General features: G+C 33.8%; 2 protein-coding genes across 6 annotated transcripts in view; one reads left to right on the top strand and one right to left on the bottom strand.

The window, feature by feature from the left end:
* The first annotated feature begins 1,585 nt into the window (after positions 1-1,585).
* The window catches only part of Ranbp16 (Ran-binding protein 16), a 28,494-nt gene continuing 11,285 nt past the window's right edge, over positions 1,586-18,794 (top strand). The window contains exons 1-15 of one of the 5 annotated variants that reach the window (XM_018460880.1): positions 1,586-1,882; positions 4,244-4,567; positions 4,677-4,843; positions 4,957-5,181; positions 5,264-6,134; positions 6,286-6,571; positions 6,641-6,785; positions 6,901-7,048; positions 7,115-7,274; positions 7,382-7,784; positions 7,944-8,082; positions 9,388-9,465; positions 9,888-10,075; positions 10,551-10,678; positions 10,761-10,857. In XM_018460880.1, coding sequence (XP_018316382.1) covers positions 4,297-4,567; positions 4,677-4,843; positions 4,957-5,181; positions 5,264-6,134; positions 6,286-6,571; positions 6,641-6,785; positions 6,901-7,048; positions 7,115-7,274; positions 7,382-7,784; positions 7,944-8,082; positions 9,388-9,465; positions 9,888-10,075; positions 10,551-10,678; positions 10,761-10,857 — 3,306 coding nt within the window. In that variant the 5' untranslated portion in view covers positions 1,586-1,882; positions 4,244-4,296. Of the gene's footprint in view, positions 2,994-3,927; positions 4,568-4,676; positions 4,844-4,956; positions 5,182-5,263; positions 6,135-6,285; positions 6,572-6,640; positions 6,786-6,900; positions 7,049-7,114; positions 7,275-7,381; positions 7,785-7,943; positions 8,107-8,598; positions 8,692-9,387; positions 9,466-9,887; positions 10,076-10,550; positions 10,679-10,760; positions 11,050-18,794 lie in introns of those variants that run through there. The other 4 variants (XM_018460881.1, XR_001936991.1, XM_018460879.1 and 1 more) reach the window with 4 other exon arrangements.
* Rlip (Ral interacting protein) lies at positions 14,533-17,994 on the bottom strand. Its single transcript, XM_018460884.1, has 9 exons — positions 17,823-17,994; positions 17,499-17,637; positions 16,787-17,028; positions 16,440-16,701; positions 16,175-16,355; positions 15,642-15,956; positions 15,195-15,567; positions 14,872-15,116; positions 14,533-14,808 (listed from the first exon to the last, which is right to left on the bottom strand). Exons 1-9 carry the CDS (start codon positions 17,905-17,907, stop codon positions 14,707-14,709), a joined length of 1,944 nt encoding a protein of 647 aa, XP_018316386.1. The 5' UTR covers positions 17,908-17,994; the 3' UTR covers positions 14,533-14,706.

Below are 18,794 nucleotides of genomic sequence, written 5' to 3'. Positions count from 1 at the left end.
AGTGTAAAATAGAGCCAAATATTTGGAGATATAAAATATCGGACGTAATAGTTAAGAAATTACGTGAATTTATACTTTATAAGAACATCGTGACACGCACTGCGATCAGATCGCAATATGAGCGTTTGCGATTGTCGAAAATACCAGTAAAAATACTTTTAAGAAGATATTGTGATGCTTTATTGTTAATATCGACATGAATCTTCGTGTATGAGAATAATTGACTAGAGAGGATACAAAGGCTGTGCAAAAGCTATATTCGAAATATAATACCTACACAAGAATATAGAGGATTTTTTATAAAATCCATTATTATCTTATCCTTCTGCATACAATGACGTACATATATTTAACCATGTTATGAAATTCTATAGTTGAGTACAACAATAAGTGAAAATAAGTCAAATGTATTAAATTGTTTAGTTTTTTAAATACTGTGGACTCCAATATAACATATATACAGGATATTTCACAGCTACCGCATTTCCTCTTAAGAAATATGTATTCTTGAGGTAATTTTGAGACGAAAATCCTAATACAAAAATGTCGAGACTATAGTTTTTGAATTATAATTAAAGATAATGTGTAATTCGAAAACTATTATAGCCTCGATATTTTCGTATTAGGATTTTCGTCTTAGAATGTTCAAAAGAATCCAGAAATAATAATAGAGGCTATGAAAGTAAAATGGTTTATGACTTATAAGCATTTAAAGTTAACTTATAATTAAAAAAATTATTGTCTCAACATTTTCATATTAGGATTTTCGTCTCAAAATTACCTCAAGAATATTACCTTAAAAGGAAATGCGATAATTGTGAGACATCTTGTATATCATAAAATAATAACTAAAAGACTTAAGTACTTACAATTAGATTTATTATTTTATTAACCTCTAGTATACATGATGATTTTTAGCACTTTACTACATACGATAGGTCTTTCATGTTCTCAGTTAATTTTCATCACTTTTACAAGTATATAAAAATTATTAAATGACTTACATATGCTTTGACATCTTTAAAAATATTTATAAAATTGTATATAAACGTTATAACTAATTATAGTCAATAAAATGAGAAAAATGCACTTTTTCATATAGCAAAACTGTGAAAGAAAAATGTTTAAAGGAAAAATATGTTTCAATATTTTAAAGTTGATATTCCAAACTACAAAAGAAAAGATAGTTCAAGTATCGGCTGTCCAAAAAGTTTTATAGTTACTAAGTAGTCCGAAAGTGATATTTTTTATAGTATATAAATGGGTTTTAATCGAACGTTTATTGCATTTACATTTTAAACAGATTTTGTGTGCGCCATGACCTTAAATGAATTGAATTTCTTTAGTCGCCGAAAAACTGAAAAATTTTAAATAATTATCAATATGGCTCAATCAGAATAAATCAATAGTTAAAAGAAGGGCTACGAGCCAGTTATAACATAAAGAATATTTAATAAACTTTCATACACATACATACAAACGTTTCGACACCGATCGAGTCATTTTCAATGTAAAACAACAAACAATCTTACATAAATTATCGGAAAATTCAGTCAAATTATAATGTCCAGTAAAAAGTTCGGTTGTATTCGTAATATGCGGTCCATATGTAAAAATATCAAAGGAGATCTCGTCTCACTTTTTGAAAAATTTAAAAAGGAAATCATCCACCCGTAGGGCGCATTTTCATGTGTGTATAATGCGCCCAGTAAAACAAAGATGGCGCGCATTTGTGCACCCACATAGGGCAGGCGCAGGGTGCGTGCAAAACGTAGAACGTCGATGTAAACATGCGCCGGCGGCGGGCGCAGACGGAGGCTGGCATGTGATCCTAGCTTCACTGTAGATAATACGAGGCTGGCGAAAAATGGCGGATGAACAGGTGAGTCGCCGTGACGAGAATAAACACGTCTCATCCCGCGCGTGACGCAACGCTATTAACCGCGATACAGAGCGGGCGTCGCTTAAGCGGCCGCGACCCGCCGGCGGAATCCGCGCCGGATTTCCGCGTGCGTCGTCCAACCCACACTCTTGCCGCTCGTGCGTGCGTGCATGCGTGCGTGGATACGTTCGCGAGTGTGCGGCGCGTCCGCGCGCATTCGCCGCATTTCTCGCGGGGAGAGCCACGCCGGGAGAGGATCTCCTTGTTCCAAGGAGGAGTGCCGTTTCCCTCGCGCTGTGACAAAAAATACCGATACCGAACGACGCGAACTTCAGTCCAATCGCCGTCGCTTCGATCGCCTACTGATCGCTCACCGATCGCGCGCCGATGCGCCACATCGTTTGGTCCTTCTCCGTCTCGCCACGCTTGTCAAGCTGAGAGAGTTTCTTGTGAATGCGAACACCGGCTGATTCAACGGATAATTAACGGCCGATCAGAAAAATCATCTGATCTACAGTGTGCTGTGTGATTCACCGGAATCGGTGAAGCCGCCGAGTGCAAATTGCTGACCTCGCGGTTGGTGGACGGCGCGTTCCGGTTACGATTCCTCGTACGACGAGCGTCACGTGAAAGCTCGCACGGCGCGATGTAAATGAGAAAAAAAATAAGTGCGGTGACTCCGCTGCGTTTTGGGGTGCGACTGCGTCGTCGTCGACGTTGTTTATCTTCGCGTACGTTGTTCGTACGCCGCCGCCACCGCGCCGGGGGATACACCCGCGTAACGGAAGCCGCGGAGCTTGCGGGAGCGTTCGTCCAGCAAGAACGATACCTGGCTACACTCGGCCGCTAAATCGAATTCTCAATTTCCATCATAATGCGCATTTATTTACAACCTGTCGCGGCCCGCGAAATCCCGCGTAGAATCCCGCGCGTCAGCTGGCACATTTCTGGAACACTGTTGTAGTATCTCGTCCAACGACAATATCTCGTGCGCAATTCTATCGGCAAAATAGACGCGACGAACGTTCTTCCGCGAAACAGAGATCTCAATCTCTATTTTTTTTTCTACTCCATTATCGCACATGTGTACATGTGTATGTGTGTAAAACATGTAAATATCTTATAATTTATAAGTTGCGCTATTTAAACACGTGTGATTCTCCTTGAGCTGTTTATCTTATCGTTCCTTCGTCTTTTTGGTATATTTGTTTAAAATTTGCATATATACTGATTATCTCAGACAATTTTTGTTCTAATTAGTCGATTCCATAAAATATGTTTCTTGTTTACTTTATGCAACTCGAAAAATGTGTTTGTAAAGTGTTTAATAAAACATTATGCTAATTTCAACGAATTGGGTAGAATTTATTGTTTATCGCAGGGTGGTGCATATGAAACATCATAACGTTTGTCTTTTTTATGTTTATTATTGATGTAATGCTCTCTAAAACTTTTAGAATGGAACCTCATTCTGAAGAGTAAAATCTCTTGAAGTTACTCTTTTTAAGACTCAACTTTTACTCTTTAGAGTGAGATTCCACTTAAAAGAATTTAGACAGTACGGAATATGTATGTAATTGGAATTTTTTAAATATTTAATTCCAACGTGCAGATGTGTATAATGTAGCTTAAAAAAAAGTGTTATCAATACTTCGACGATGATATAATCTTGAAATCTTATGATCTTTTATGTGATAAATTCGATCACTTGTACTACACTGGATCGCATATTAAGAACTATTTAATATCAAATATTCAAATATAATGTATACATAATATAATCAACTTTGACAATGAAATAATGTATATATATTCTGTTAAATAACGTGACAATAGCTGCGTTCAGCAGAGAAAGCAGCTTTGCAACTGTTGTAAAATTTTTGAATATGATATTGGTTTATACATTTAGATCCAATGAGGAACTAAGACAAGACCAATCATATTAAAGAATTTTACAACAGTTGCAAAGCTGCTTTTTCTGCTGAACGCAGTCACTGTCATAGGGTATTTAATCGTTTAAAATATTTATATGCTTCTATATTTTGCTAATTTCATGTACCTATATAGTAGCTTTCAGTATACATTAATGTAGTAAGTATCAATGCAAGTGACGAATTCACTTACTTCGAGTTAAATAACCCAATATTTTATGCGCTACCCTGTATACAAAAGAAACGAAACTGTCTTCAGGTTTCTCTTTTATCTCCATCTAAGTAAGTTTATATATAGAGTCAAACTGTAATTCGGCCGTAATGCAACTGTATTGTAAAATTGTAAATGTCTTGGACAATAACAAGTCACCAATAAAGATTCACGTGGCACCGTAAAAAGTGGATATATTGTTACTGAAACTTTTTTTAGACTTGTACCTAAATGGAAGTCTTAAGAGACGGCTTTAAACAGTGTGACTAAGAATGGATCACATACAGGAAGTACGGCAGCTGGAGTTGCTATGCAAGCAATTGTACGAGTCTCAGGATTCAGCACATCGCGCAGAGGCGGAGAAGGCCCTGGTCGCTTTCCAGAATGCACCAGATACACTTACGAAGTGCCAGCTTCTGCTGGATCGTGGAGACTCTGCGTACGCTCAATTACTGGCCGCTACCACCTTGACGAAGCTGGTGTCACGTTCGGCACAGGGACAACTTACGACAACACTCAGCTTACAACAGAGGCTTGATATACGTAAGTGATAGTCGATTCTGTTTTGCTATGTGAGACAAAAAAAGAAATGTATCTCTCGAGATTTAAAGAGGCGAGATCGGGTGTTTCAATTTGTTTAATATGTTTGCAGGAAATTACGTACTCAACTACTTAGCAACACAACCAAAGTTACCGAATTTTGTGATACAGGCTTTGGTTACATTATTTGCAAGGATATCAAAGCTTGGGTGGTTTGATTCCGATAAAGAGGAATTTGTCTTCAGGAATGTAGTTAGCGATGTAGCCAAGTTTCTTCAGGTTCGACATACTTTATTTGACAACTTATTAAATTCAATGTTCCTTACACGTTGCATTTCTCTATGCGCATACATTATTTTGTGATTCATAATGTTTTATTGTAACAATTAAAGGGGTCAGTGGAGCATTGTATGATAGGAGTACAGTTGCTTTCTCAATTGACGTGTGAAATGAATCAAATATCGGAAGCCGATGCGAACAGATCTCTGACAAAGCATAGAAGAATAGCGAGTAGCTTTAGAGACACACAACTATTTGAAATATTTAGGTTATCGTGTACCTTACTAAGCACTGCTCGCGAGAATTGTAAAAATTTAAATTTCAACGACGAAGCGCAGGTATAGTACAGTAATTACATACAATTAATGATTATTCGAGCTCTATAAATTAATGCATCTTCTGTATATCTGTTTTCTGCAGCATGGTTTGATAAGACAATTGTTAAAGCTTGCACAAAATTGTTTGACATTTGACTTTATTGGTACGTCAACCGATGAAAGTTCGGATGATCTTAACACAGTACAAATCCCGACAAGCTGGAGACCTGCGTTTCTGGATTTTACTTCGTTGAAATTGTTTTTTGATCTATATCACAGTCTACCTAATACGTTATCATGTTTGGCACTCTCATGCCTGGTTCAAATAGCGTCGGTTAGACGAAGTTTATTCTCCAATACTGAAAGGGCAAAATTTCTGACACACTTAGTCAATGGTATTAAGCATATACTACAAAATCCTCAAGGTCTTAGTGATCCAGGAAACTATCACGAGTTTTGTAGATTATTATCTCGACTGAAGAGCAATTTCCAACTTGGCGAGTTGGTTTTGGTAGAGGATTATCCCGAAGCAATACAACTGATCGCAAAGTTTACGGTGCAAAGCTTACAAATGTGGCAATTTGCGCCAAACAGTTTGCATTATCTTTTGACTCTGTGGCAAAGAATGGTATCTTCAATGCCATATGTAAAAGCTGGTGATCCACATTTATTGAATACGTATACACCGGAAGTTACAAACGCGTACATTACGTCGAGACTTGAGTCGGTAGCAGTAGTGGTCAGAGAACGCTTGGAGGATCCATTGGACGATCTAGGAGTGGTTCATCATCAATTAGAACAAATATCAGTTATCGGTAGGTGCGAGTATCAAAAAACATGCACTTTACTAGTCCAACTGTTCGATCAAGCTGCAAGAACATACCAGGAGCTAATGACACAAACGGTATCGCCAACGCAACAGATTGATATTGCAATTCAAGAGGGACAACTCACATGGCTTGTATATATCATAGGTAAATGGAATATATTAATGCGTTTTTCTGCATTAGAATATATTAAGGCATAACTAACAATATTACATTAATTAGTATTGTATTAATTTTTTATAATTAAAATATTATATTAATTAACAATACTACATAATTTTCTCATCATCTTTCATAGGTGGTGTTATCGGCGGAAGAGTTGCATTTAATAGCAACGAGGAATTTGACGCTATGGATGGAGAACTGGTTTGCAGAGTGCTTCAGTTGATGAATCTAACTGATTCAAGACTCGCGCAAGGGGGCTGTGAGAAATTGGAATTAGCGATGTTGAGCTTTTTTGAGCAATTTCGAAAAATCTATGTTGGTGATCAAGTTCAAAAGAATTCTAAAGTATATAGGAGGTTGTCTGATGTGTTGGGTCTTAACGATGAGGCGATGGTACTCAGCATTTTTATTCGAAAGATGTAAGTGGATTTGTATAACACTTACGAAATTTCCTATGCTCCGAATTAATGCTGAATTATAATTTATAGAATAACGAATTTGAAGTACTGGGGTAGGAGCGAACAAATTATTTCCAAGACGCTACAACTTTTAAATGATTTATCAGTGGGTTATAGTTGTGTTCGTAAACTCGTCAAATTAGAGGAAGTACAATTTATGCTCAACAATCATACGGTACCACATACTGATATCTTACTGCTTAAGATTTCATATAAATAATGAGTTGTAACTTCAACCTTTCTACAATAATTAAATTAAAAGGTAATTAGACTTTTTCCTATTGATGTAGCGAGAACACTTTCCATTTTTGGGAAACAATGTTGCCGTGACAGAAATGCGCTGTAGATCAATGTTTTACACATCTCTTGGTAGATTATTGATGGTAGACTTAGGTGAGGACGAGGAAAGGTTTCATACCTTTATGTTACCTCTTACAGGTAAGAAAATTTAATTAATTTTTTTTTAAACATGTGTGACACTTAAGCTTTTATATATAATTTCAGGTGCATTAGAGAGCCTTGGTCAATTAATGGGTGCTGCAGATACACCTCTCTTTGCAGCAGAGGAAGCAAAGAAAGCATTGATTGGTTTAGCGCGAGACCTTAGAGGCTTAGCTTATGCATTCAACACCAAGACATCCTATATGATGCTTTTTGATTGGATGTACGTATATATAAGATACAAAAGTATACAAATATTTATTATTAATCATTTGTGAATATCAAAAAGCAATTATTTTCCTTTACTGTCGATGTTTTCTCTGAATTTAGATATCCGAATTATACACCGATTTTATTACATGCTGTGGAGTTGTGGCATCACGAACCGCAGGTGACAACGCCCGTCCTGAAGTTATTTGCTGAGTTAGTACAAAATAGGAGTCAACGATTACAGTTTGACGCATCGTCTCCAAATGGGATACTGTTGTTCCGAGAGGCCAGCAAAATAATATGTAGCTACGGCAATCACATATTAAACGTTGAAGTACCTAAGGATCAGATTTATCCTTTAAAACTCAAAGGAATAAGTATATGCTTCAGTATGTTAAAGGCAGCCTTGTGCGGAAGTTACGTAAACTTTGGAGTGTTTAGGTTATATGGTGACGAGGCGTTGGACAATGCTCTTAATACATTTGTTAAATTACTCCTTAGTATTCCACAAAGTGATCTCTTGGTAAGTATGTACATTAGTCACAATATTTGATTTATTTTTTATTATTTAAATAATTTGCTTTTTTTAATAATCAAATTGTATCAGCAGTATTGATGAATTACTACATAATGATAAAAATATTTATCTTATATTGTTACTTTTATACATTGTTTTTCACAGCATTATCCAAAACTGTCAGCAACATATTATTTGTTACTCGAATGTCTGGCGCAAGATCACATGGTCTTTTTATCTACTTTGGAACCTAGGGTTTTTCTGTACATCCTTTCCAGTATCAGCGAAGGCCTTACAGCACTAGGTGCGCAAAAAGACTTCTATACAGGTCTGTGCGGCTGATTCTATCTTGCTACTACTCTCTATATCCTCAATGCCATATCTTGAAATTGAAATCATTTTAACACTTAGACGAATATCTATAAGTTAAAAAAGATCTTTTTCTCGGTTAATGTTTTTAGAAAAATTTTTTTATAGTTTGCAAAAAATGGAAGATAATTAAAGATATTTAACATGTATCATGAGCAGAATTAAACATACATTAATAATTTATTTGTAAAGTTATATTGAAAGAGTAAATTCAAAAAGAATTTATTCAACAGAATATGTTATAAGTGCATACAGGACTAAAAAGTTATTATAAATTTTCCTTTGAATTAGTCTTTGAACATATTTCCTAAATCATAAACATTTGTTTCACTGTTGCGAGCATAATCACTTAAGATTATAACATTAATTTTTTTTATACATTAGAATTTTATATTGACTTTATAATATTTGCTTTTTTGCATTACTGCTTGGAATGTAAATTTGCCTATAGAATTAGTCACTGCGACAGTTCGAAATGCAAGGAACAGACGCATATTTCAAGTACTTTAATATGCACAATGAAGAAAATCACTGAGAACACTTTATGGATAACATTGGCTATAAGAGGATTGGAGTGCGTGGAGCCTCGACCCTAAACATGATAAAGTGCAATACGCAAGAATCATATAGCTTTTATTCTCTACAATATGTTCTATGAGTGTTATGCAATTTTCTGTTTCTATTACAACGAAATTGAATAATGGGTCTGACATAGATAATCAGCCGCACAGCTGATATATTACTAAATACATTAACATTGAGTTAAAGATTATGTATGTTTTATATAATAACTAATGTACTAATTGCAGAGTTGCATGTATTATTATTTTGTATGCGTGTGTGTGTGTATTAAAATTTTTATAATATTTATAAATGGATATATGAAATAAAAAAAATCAAATTTTTTAGATTCTATGCGGTTAGCAACATTTTTAAGTTAATAACGATAATTATGATTTTGTATAGAATAATATATTTATATTATAATTATATAATTATGTAGAATATCTTTAAAATTTCTTTTACTTAATTTTCTGTAATAATTTTTATTAATATTTGTGTTTATTAAATTACAAAGTATTAAATATACAGAGAAGCAGGTAAGTTTTTTTAATAAGTTCGCAATGCTGGTATTTTGGTTGCACGTATTTTTCATTGTGCTGAGATTTTAAGGATATACATGTATTCACTTCTTTTTGACAATAAAAACTGAAGTAAAAATAAAATTTTCTGATTTCAGATACTATGGTTTGTACTGGTTGCTGTGCAACTCTTGATCATATTGTGACATATTTGTTTAAACAACTTTATCAAAAAGGTACATTAATTTAACAATTATTAATAAAATATATAGCGTGTCTTCTACGAAACTGTATTAATCCTTAATTGGACAAAAAGCATTATCTAATCGGAAAGTTCGGCAAAATTCGTTCAATCATGGGGTCAATCATGTAACTTTTTCCTAGAGTGGAAATGTAAAAATGAAAATTATTTATGCTTACGTGTATATATACATATGTACATATATACCTATAAATTTTCACTTTCCAGTTTCCATTCTAAAGAAAAAATTATATGATTGATACCCAAAAATTTAACATCACAAAATATTTGAAAAAGAAAAAAGTATCGCAAAAATAATGCCCTTTGGGCTTTTGAGACCGTCCTTGCCTGATTAAGGGTTAATGCAAGAAATTATAAAAAATATATAGTACTAATATTATATGCATATGTTTTCAGGATATCCAGGAAGGAAAAATGCAGTTGTTCCTGGAGGAGGAGAATTATTTTTACAAGTTTTAAAACAGCATCCTGAAATACTTCAACAAATTTTAAGTACTGTTTTAAATGTGATAATGTTTGAAGATTGTAGAAATCAATGGAGCATGTCTCGTCCTTTACTAGGTCTCATATTATTAAATGAAGACGTAAGTTTACAATGATGGTTTCTTTATAATGCAATGTAATAATTCCTATAATATTTTATTTTTTAGTGTTTTTTTCCGTCTTAATTTTCTTTTCATTATGTATATACACGCAATTATATATACAGGGTGTCTCATATGTTTCGGACAGTTAGAATCGGCTGTTAGATTCTGAAATCAAAAATAGAATGTTCTATTTTAAAAGATCTATTTGACTTTGATCTGACCTTGGCGACGCCACCCAAGGTCAAACTGATCAGATCAGTAAATAGATCATTTAATACTCTACAAGTAATGTTTCCTACTTTTGTAGGAAACATTTCTTTCGGAAATGCTTAGTTTTCGAAATATTTCACCGTTCCGGGACATACGGGACACCGTGTGTGTATGTATATATATATGTATATATATATATATATATAATTGGATACATAATAAAAAGATACATATATAACGTCTTGTTTATCTATTCTTACAGTATTTCAATCAATTAAGGGAAAATATTATTAGAAGTCAACCAGTTGATAAGCAAGCAGCGATGGCCCAATGGTTTGAAAATTTAATGAATGGGATTGAAAGAAATTTACTCACAAAAAATAGAGATAGGTAAAAAAGCAGCAACTATAATATGTATCCTATTATATGTCCTAAGCGTTTCATAAACATTATGATGTTTGTTTTCTCGCAGGTTTACACAAAATTTATCAATGTTTAGAAGAGACATAAATGATGCCCTAAAAGGACCTAATATATCAAATTCAGTCAATGATATGATGACTTCGTAGTAATACTGCTCTCTCTGAAATAGATTCTTCTAGGTTCTTGCCTGCCAAATGCTTGAATGTGTGTGCGAGTGAAACTCTAAATTAATGGTGAAATTAAAATTGTGGCATTAGATGAGTATAAAGATAATAAATATTACTATTTTACATAAATATTACAGCTTGGCTTCCTATTCTTCGAAACTGTCTTTTTATCCGCTCAAATTATATTTATATTGATTTTCATTTTCATGTAGTAACATTGAAAGGAAATAAAATTTACAGTTATTTTCTTCTTTACATGGTCTTTAGAAAAATTTTGGACACTTTAATATTTTTACCTCCAACGTAGTTTAATAAAAAAAGATAAAATTTCTTTTTTTTTATTACCTTTATACTCGAATTTTCTTAATCTCCCGTGAAACGATCAAATTTAAACATTTTTATGCACATAATTATTATCCAAAATTGGCTATTATACGATGTTTTATGAGCATACAACAAATATATATTATTTTTTGAAACAAATCGTCTCCATATTTTTCAATCAAAATATACTTTTACAATCTTTACCGAAGTACATAAAAAAATAAAAATTCAATAATTTTTTACTTTAGATATATATATATATGTTTTTGTTATGTATTCATTTGTTTCTAAAAGTCATTTTAATAGAGATAAGATCTTTTATATAGAGATTAATTTCGTATTGTGTTGTTTTTTGCATTTAAAATAATGTAAACATGATGTCGTATATCTGAGTCGGTTTTTCTTCATATTTTTATTGTCTCAAGCATTGATGACTTTCCCACAAATAAATTTTTTAGAATCTTACAAACGATAATTTAAAATAAAACACTCGTTTGTAAAAGATTTATTAAAACACTTTTCTTTCTTAATTTAATACAATAATTTCACAGAATTTTACAGAAAAATGGAGTTTATGTGAAATATTATAGCAGTTTTTAACAGAATCTAATGGTATTCACAAGTATCGGTTCTTCACATTTATCATTTTGTCAATAAAGTTTTCAACATTATATGTATACATTTTAGAGGATAGGAAGCCAATAACATTATTTTTATTTACAATGACATATTCTTATTTTAAATAAATCGTGGATTTTCATTCGTTTAAGAATGTTTTGCACACAAACGTGCAGCTTAAAAAAAACCATTTGCAAACATTACAAATTCTTGTAGGAGAGAGAGAGAGAGAGAGAGAGAGAGAGAGAGAGAGAGAGAGAGATGAGAGAGAGAGAGAGAGACGCAAATCGCGATACACTCATTACTTAAAATTTATTCAAATAAAAGAGCTATTATGAAGCTATATTATCCAGTGAGTTATGAATAATGTGAACGATGTAAATGAGGATATCATTAAATTTATCATACAAAGATTCACTTAAGAATATATAGTTATTATATTATGTTATTATTGACATTACTTCAGAAAGATAGATGAACGAAATAGATATTACGAGACGTTAAGTAATATTCGTTAATTTTACTATATAAAAACGATTATATATAAAGCAAATCGCGCATTTTGAGCAATTGTCTGTCTAACAGCATTGTCTCAATTGTATCCTATATTACGAACTTCTATATTGATTAATATTTATTGAATCATAACTATCAAAATGTTCAAATTTTCATCGACAGATAAATATGAAAAATACTTGATATATTTTATAACAAAATAAAACTGGGATAATCGAGAAATCAAACAATTGCAAAATGGACAAGATAAAATATCGATAAGATATAGGATGTCGCTAAGATATCTTATATCGAAATGTTTTTAATCATCCTCTTTTGTTGTAAATATCGTTGCAAAATTTATTGGCCATAGAAGAGAAAGAGAGAAAGAAAGAGAGGAAACATTCCTTTATTTTTTTTATACGTATATATATATTACACATCTTTTATAACATTTTGTAAATTATTTTATAGGCTTCGTAAAAAAAAATCTACGTGCCCATCTGCGAACAGGCAATAAGATATTCTCTTTGAATTTAGTATATGTATACTTATGCTATAATTTACCAATGCTTTTTTAACAGTAATCTTTTTTGGAACAGAGGTACAGTAGAGGCTTTTTAAATACCGCATCCTCAGGATCATATCCCACCTAAAGTTTATTCGGTGCTCTACAATTAGTAAAACAATCAAACGATATTAGAACGTCAAAATCCAATTCAGCTGTCTCTTTGTAATGACTGTGTGAGAAAGTTACACATATAATATTTTCTATAATTGCAGATCGTTAAGCGAAACTGACACTGATACAGTTTCGTGATTATGGTAGTGAAACTACCCTCACTGCTCGTAGGTACCGCGTATTATTCTTAGCGAGTTGTTGTATTACACTGTGATAGTGACGCCGTAAGAGTACATTATTGTATTATCTGTCGCTCGATCTCGTTCTCTGCGAACGAAAGAAAAAAAAAGGGAAAGAAAAAAGTATCGCATTGAATATAAGATGTACCTGTAAAGACATAATTTTTTCCACGACGCGGTACAATATTGCGTTGCCATAGTCGGATTTCACGATCTTGAGCTGATAATAATTGTCTCAATAAAACGTTTCGAGTCGCTTTTCCGAATTACAATGACTTATTTGACAATATACAATACGATATACTGAGAGAATACCCAGCGTTGCGTTGCATTGTGTTGCGTTACGTTACGACTGTAGAGCCCGCAAGAGCTTATTCTTACTCTTCAAGGCTATCGAGGCTGCGTGATCCTCTTTCGCTGATGAATGCGAGAATCTGACTCACGTCCTCGGCACAATCTCAGTTTCCGCGTGCGTCCTGCCGCGCGAGGGACGTTTAATAGATTTTTATACAAATGCACGGATAAAAGAACCTACGACAAAAAAAAAACGAAGAAAGAAACTATATCGAGTGTGCAAATTTTTCCTACGTATAAAATACACAAAGCAGCATTTTACCAAGATTATACGCAAACCTATACGGGTCGATATTCAGCGCTGTACCTTTATCAGATAATATTGTAAATATACATTGAACACGATAAATTGTTCCCTTAATCCTAAGTTACCTTTTCTGTTTTACTGATCCATCAGCGAGTATATTGATACATGATGCGCAAATTTGAAGTTTGTAAGCAAAATATAACTCACAAATAGAAGATATGTATGACAGAGTGTGATATGTAGTAAATATCGCGCTTCGTTATTACTGTAAAGATTTTTTTTTAACTTCTATTTTTTTCAGCCTTAATCTCAAGCAGTCTTGTGTTTTAACAGTCTTATTCCAATTTCTTGCTGTCCTGCTCAATGTGAGAATAACTTTTCTTCTTTTATTTCTCTATTTTTATTTTCTCTGAAGTGACTCATTTTTTATGCGAAGGGACAGAATGTGTAAAGTGCGTTCTAGACTCGATGTATGGATTTTATTTACCGAACTATCTGAAATTTTATCACTGTAATTAATATATAATAATATGTTAATGTTTTTGCTGACGTGTTGAAATATGAAATATTATATACATATAGAATTCTTATTATAATATATTACTTTTTTTTACTGTAAGGGAAAATCTCTTATGTTTACCTTATTTGAATATTTTAAGGATGTCACTCTTCTCCTTCCTTTTGTATATATATATATATATGCTAGGTGTTCAATGAGGAATTTGAATTATACAAATACATTATAAAGATTTCGGCTGCATTTTGTATATTTTATTACTTTGCGGAAGAATCGAACGAGTTAATGATACATGTGATAATTGTAACATGTTATAAACTATATATGGTCATTATGTGCAAAAACGTAATGTCAGAGCATATCTTTATAGTGTAAAGACGTGATTCTGATGTGATCGCTAGGAAGTCTGTGGTCAAGTTTTGGCCATTAGTTGATGCACCGCCAGTTGTACACGTAATTCCACACAAGCATCCTTCTCCTCGATAATACTACGTATCAACGTCGTCATCTTCTTCTGCAAAGAGAATCGTATAAATGTACAGAAGTAAAACAAGAAAGCTGGTATGGAGGAACATACCTCAAGTAGCTGATTTTCTTTGACTAGCTGTATCATGGCCGTCATTTCGGCTTCATTAGGAGAATATGTCCTCTCTTTAGGCTTCTTCTTTTCTTCTTTTGTGCTGCACTCCGTCAACATCTCCATTAATCGTTTGATCTCATTTCTCTCTTGACTGATGCGAGATTTCAATAACGCTTGCATGTTCAACAATTCCTCGTGGATCAGCCTTTCTCGCAATTTGTCTATGACATCTTCTTCAGACTCTATATATAAATTAATGATATACTAATGTGTACTTAGCTTAAGAATGTATTAGAAATTATATGCTATTAATTATGTACCATTTGCTCTGTCATTCGACGTTACATTCTCAGGTTCTTGCGGTGTGACTGCAACCTCAACCGCGGAATCAACCACGTCTTTCTCTTGTACATTTACACTTTGTTCATTTTGTATGGCGTTCGCACTGTTACCTGCCGAGCAAGAACACTTCTCTTTCGTCTCTTCTGCGCTATGCAATTTGCTGTCTTTTTTTATCAATGTCAGATTGGTTAACGATTGAGCATCACCAGAAATTGCCTGTCCGGAATCTTCGTCTGCAGTTTTTGGCTTCTGCGAGGTAGATTCCGTTGGAATATTATCGGTTGACTTTATTTCTTCATCCAGACTCTTTTGCGTAGCACCTTCCAATTTTTGAACAGTCTTACATTTTCTCTGCAAAGTACAACTTATTATGTCGATGCTCTTTATACGATATGAATTTTTAAAACGTTCTTGCAGCTCTATACCTTCAGTTGCGTTATCATTCGTTGTACTTCCCATAATTGTTCCTCACGAGATTTCGTTACAAAACCGGCATTCATTTGCATATGAATTTGAGACAGTAACGACTCCTGTTTGGATAATTCCGCGGCTATACCCTCCACGGAATCTGGCAGATTTGTACTACCAGACGATAACGGTGGTACGTATTTTGTCAATTGTATATTTGGAAACAGAGCTTTACAGTGGAATAATAAAGCTAATAGCAATCTGTGACTCATTTGCAGAACCGGGCTTAACGTCATTGAGATCGTTTGTGCATTCATTTTTGTTGTTTTCTCCTGAAGTAAAATTCATTGAAAATCAATTGAAATATGTTTTAAGACAATAATGATTAAATTGATTGGAAAATTTGTGTCACTTCACAATCAATTTTTATTTTCAATAAAATTAGAATGTAATAAAAAAAATTGAGAAATTTTTATTTCCAAAAGGATCTCTCTAAGCATCTAAGCTCTGACGGACCTTTTGCATCGAATTAATAATATTTTGAACATACTCTTGCCGTGACATTGTCCAGATGCAACGTGACCCATGCCAAGAGAATCCTGTTGCATTCAGGTAACTGCTGTGTCAACTGGGCCAATTGCGCTTCCCGCTGCGCGACATCCTTGGTCGACGCGGCTTGCTCGAAGCGCGATATCGTTTCGCTATTCTCCAGCACGGACTCTGGTAGCTCTCTACATCACCACAATGCGCACTTTTTCGTTTGATCTTAAAACACATGGTGAGAGAAGAAGGATAGAATTCGCAGATATACAAACCTAAGAAAGAGTATCAATAAGCTCGTAGCTACCGTAGGTTCGAACTCGGATATATTCACCGGCTCTCGATTATTATACAATTTTTTCAAGTGCTGAATTTTTGACTTCACCCCAGGGACTTTGTACAGGCCTTCCACGTTCATCCCATGCTCTTCCACATAATCTATGCAATCTCGTACCACCAAGGGTAATTTAACTCCATCGTGACAACAGCTTCTTTCGACTGCCAGATGAAGACTAACACCAAAAATTGGTTGTTCCTCTGAGGAATATAATATATATATTTCTAAGAAGTTGATAGACCGAATAAAAATATACCAATTGTATTTGTACGAATTTAATCTTACCACTAATATCTAAACCTTCATGTTTTCCTTTTTTCCGATCCTTTAATTTTTGCTTAGATTTATCTTTATCTTTGTCTTTCCGCTTTTCTTTGTCTACATCTTTCTCATCCTTTTCCTTCTTTTTTTTATCCTTCTCTTTTTCAGCATCTTTTTCTTTCGCCTCCTTCTCTCGTGATTTTTCCCGCTTCTCCTTTTTAGTTGGGAATTTAAAGGCTTTGGTCTTTTTTGATTTTGAAGGACTTCTGTGTAATAAATTACATATTACACTCAATATTATATAAGACATTCGAAAAAGTACAATTATTTTAAGAACAATTTGTGATTAATTGTTATTTTGTATATATGTAGTAAAGTCTTTTATAATAAAATAAATGTTCACTGAGCAAATCAGAATTAGTATAAGCAACAATATCAAATCATAAACATCTAAAATAAGTCTGCTTTCCATTTATAAATCCAAAATCAGGATCAGTGATGCAAGAGAAAACTAGTGCAGTACTAATAAGAAATATTGAACAATGGTGAATGGATGGCCATTAATTATAATTATCGAGTATTAATAGTGTAACTTTTTCACATGTCTTTGTTAATTTTCAGTCAAGAGGATCTGTTAATCACGCTTACACATTAGCTACATTAATTACATTAGTAGGTGTATGTCAAGCAGCAATATAAAATAGAGAAATCGTATAGAGTTCAGCACGAATATTACTTGGTTTCCTGATCCTCGTCCGGCGAACTCTCACCCTCTAGGGTCGCATAACCCCTGTCCTTTCTGTCCTTCTTGTCTTTACGCTTTCCACCCAGAAGCTCCTTCTTGGAATGCTTGTCGTGGCTGCCTTCGTCACTAACTGCAGTATAAAGATAATTGACGCAAGATAAATATCTCTGGCAGTGAAATGACAGCGAGAAAAGCAAATATGTAATCTGCGATTAGATTTTGACAGATCACATAACCTCTCTCTATTTCCCATGCACAATAATCGCGTACCTTAATCGTTCGAAACAATATAACGTAACAATAATTATTACATACAATCGCTTTCATTACTTTTCCTCGCCGATTCAGACGCGTACAATCCGGGAAATTCCTTCTCAACGTCAGGACTTTCGAAGTCCATTCTACTTTAATTTATGTACACTTGACACACAACCAACACAAACTGACAGTACACTTGCTAATAGGGAGCATGGTGGAGTAATGGAGTCATGAAGTAAGAGTAAGGAGACTTAACTAGATAGGACATGGACAAAAAAGTTGGTCACGAAAAATGTTCCGTGTACTGCCATGTCCGTCGAACGGAATAACTTGCAACATTCCATCGCCATATTGAATATTTATATGTGTGCAGTATACTTGCGACTGTGTATTAAATACGTGTCTCCTAAAAAATAAGTAGCTTGGTGTCCTCCTAAAAGCTTAATAAAAATATACTCATTCGTCGCGTTTTCACTCAAAACGAAAGAATCTGTAAGAAAAATGCGGCGGTCGGCCTTGCGAATCGAGTTATTAAGCGTTAAAGTTCGAGACTACAGATTAGGATATTTGTCATCCCGAAAATAATGGAAAAATTTACTAAACTTACATTTTCTTGGCAATAAATTGACGTAGAAAGATGGTTTTTTTTTTTTAATTTGGGGTAGCTCGACGAGATATAAACAAATAGCTTAGCCAAATGTTTCGCAAAATAATTCTAACCACGAAAATTTTAGTTTTTCGTTTCATAAATTTTTATTTTCTTAGTTTATATTAATAAAAAACTTTTGAGTATGTAATGCATACTCTTTAGTAGCCCATTCCTATAATATAGATATTTAATTATAGGCTGAAATTGCTGAAAAATGGCGGACCAATCAAAACTGGCTGTCTGATGTCGCGACTCTGATTAGAGGGTCTCTACTGTACACTTATGCGGGATCTACAATAGAAGTCGTAGCGGTCGTAGGGTCTTAAGTCGTAGAAAATTGACCAATCACAATTGATTATTCTTCTCATATTCGACTGTGA

This window comes from Mycetomoellerius zeteki, unplaced genomic scaffold (genome assembly GCF_001594055.1).
Source record: "Mycetomoellerius zeteki isolate Tzet28-1 unplaced genomic scaffold, Tzet1.0 scaffold98, whole genome shotgun sequence".
Lineage (NCBI taxonomy): Eukaryota > Metazoa > Arthropoda > Insecta > Hymenoptera > Formicidae > Mycetomoellerius > Mycetomoellerius zeteki.
This window is presented reverse-complemented; position numbering and strand designations above follow the sequence as displayed.

Coding starts and splice junctions, on each gene's coding strand:
- Rlip (XM_018460884.1), bottom strand. CDS start 17,907: ATGGACTTCGAAAGTCCTGACGTTGAGAAGGAATTTCCCGGATTGTAC. Junction 16,702..16,786: donor TGAAGGTTTAGATATTAGTG/GTAAGATTAAAT, acceptor TATATTCCTCAG/AGGAACAACCAATTTTTGGT. Junction 15,957..16,174: donor TGGACAATGTCACGGCAAGA/GTATGTTCAAAA, acceptor ATTTTACTTCAG/GAGAAAACAACAAAAATGAA.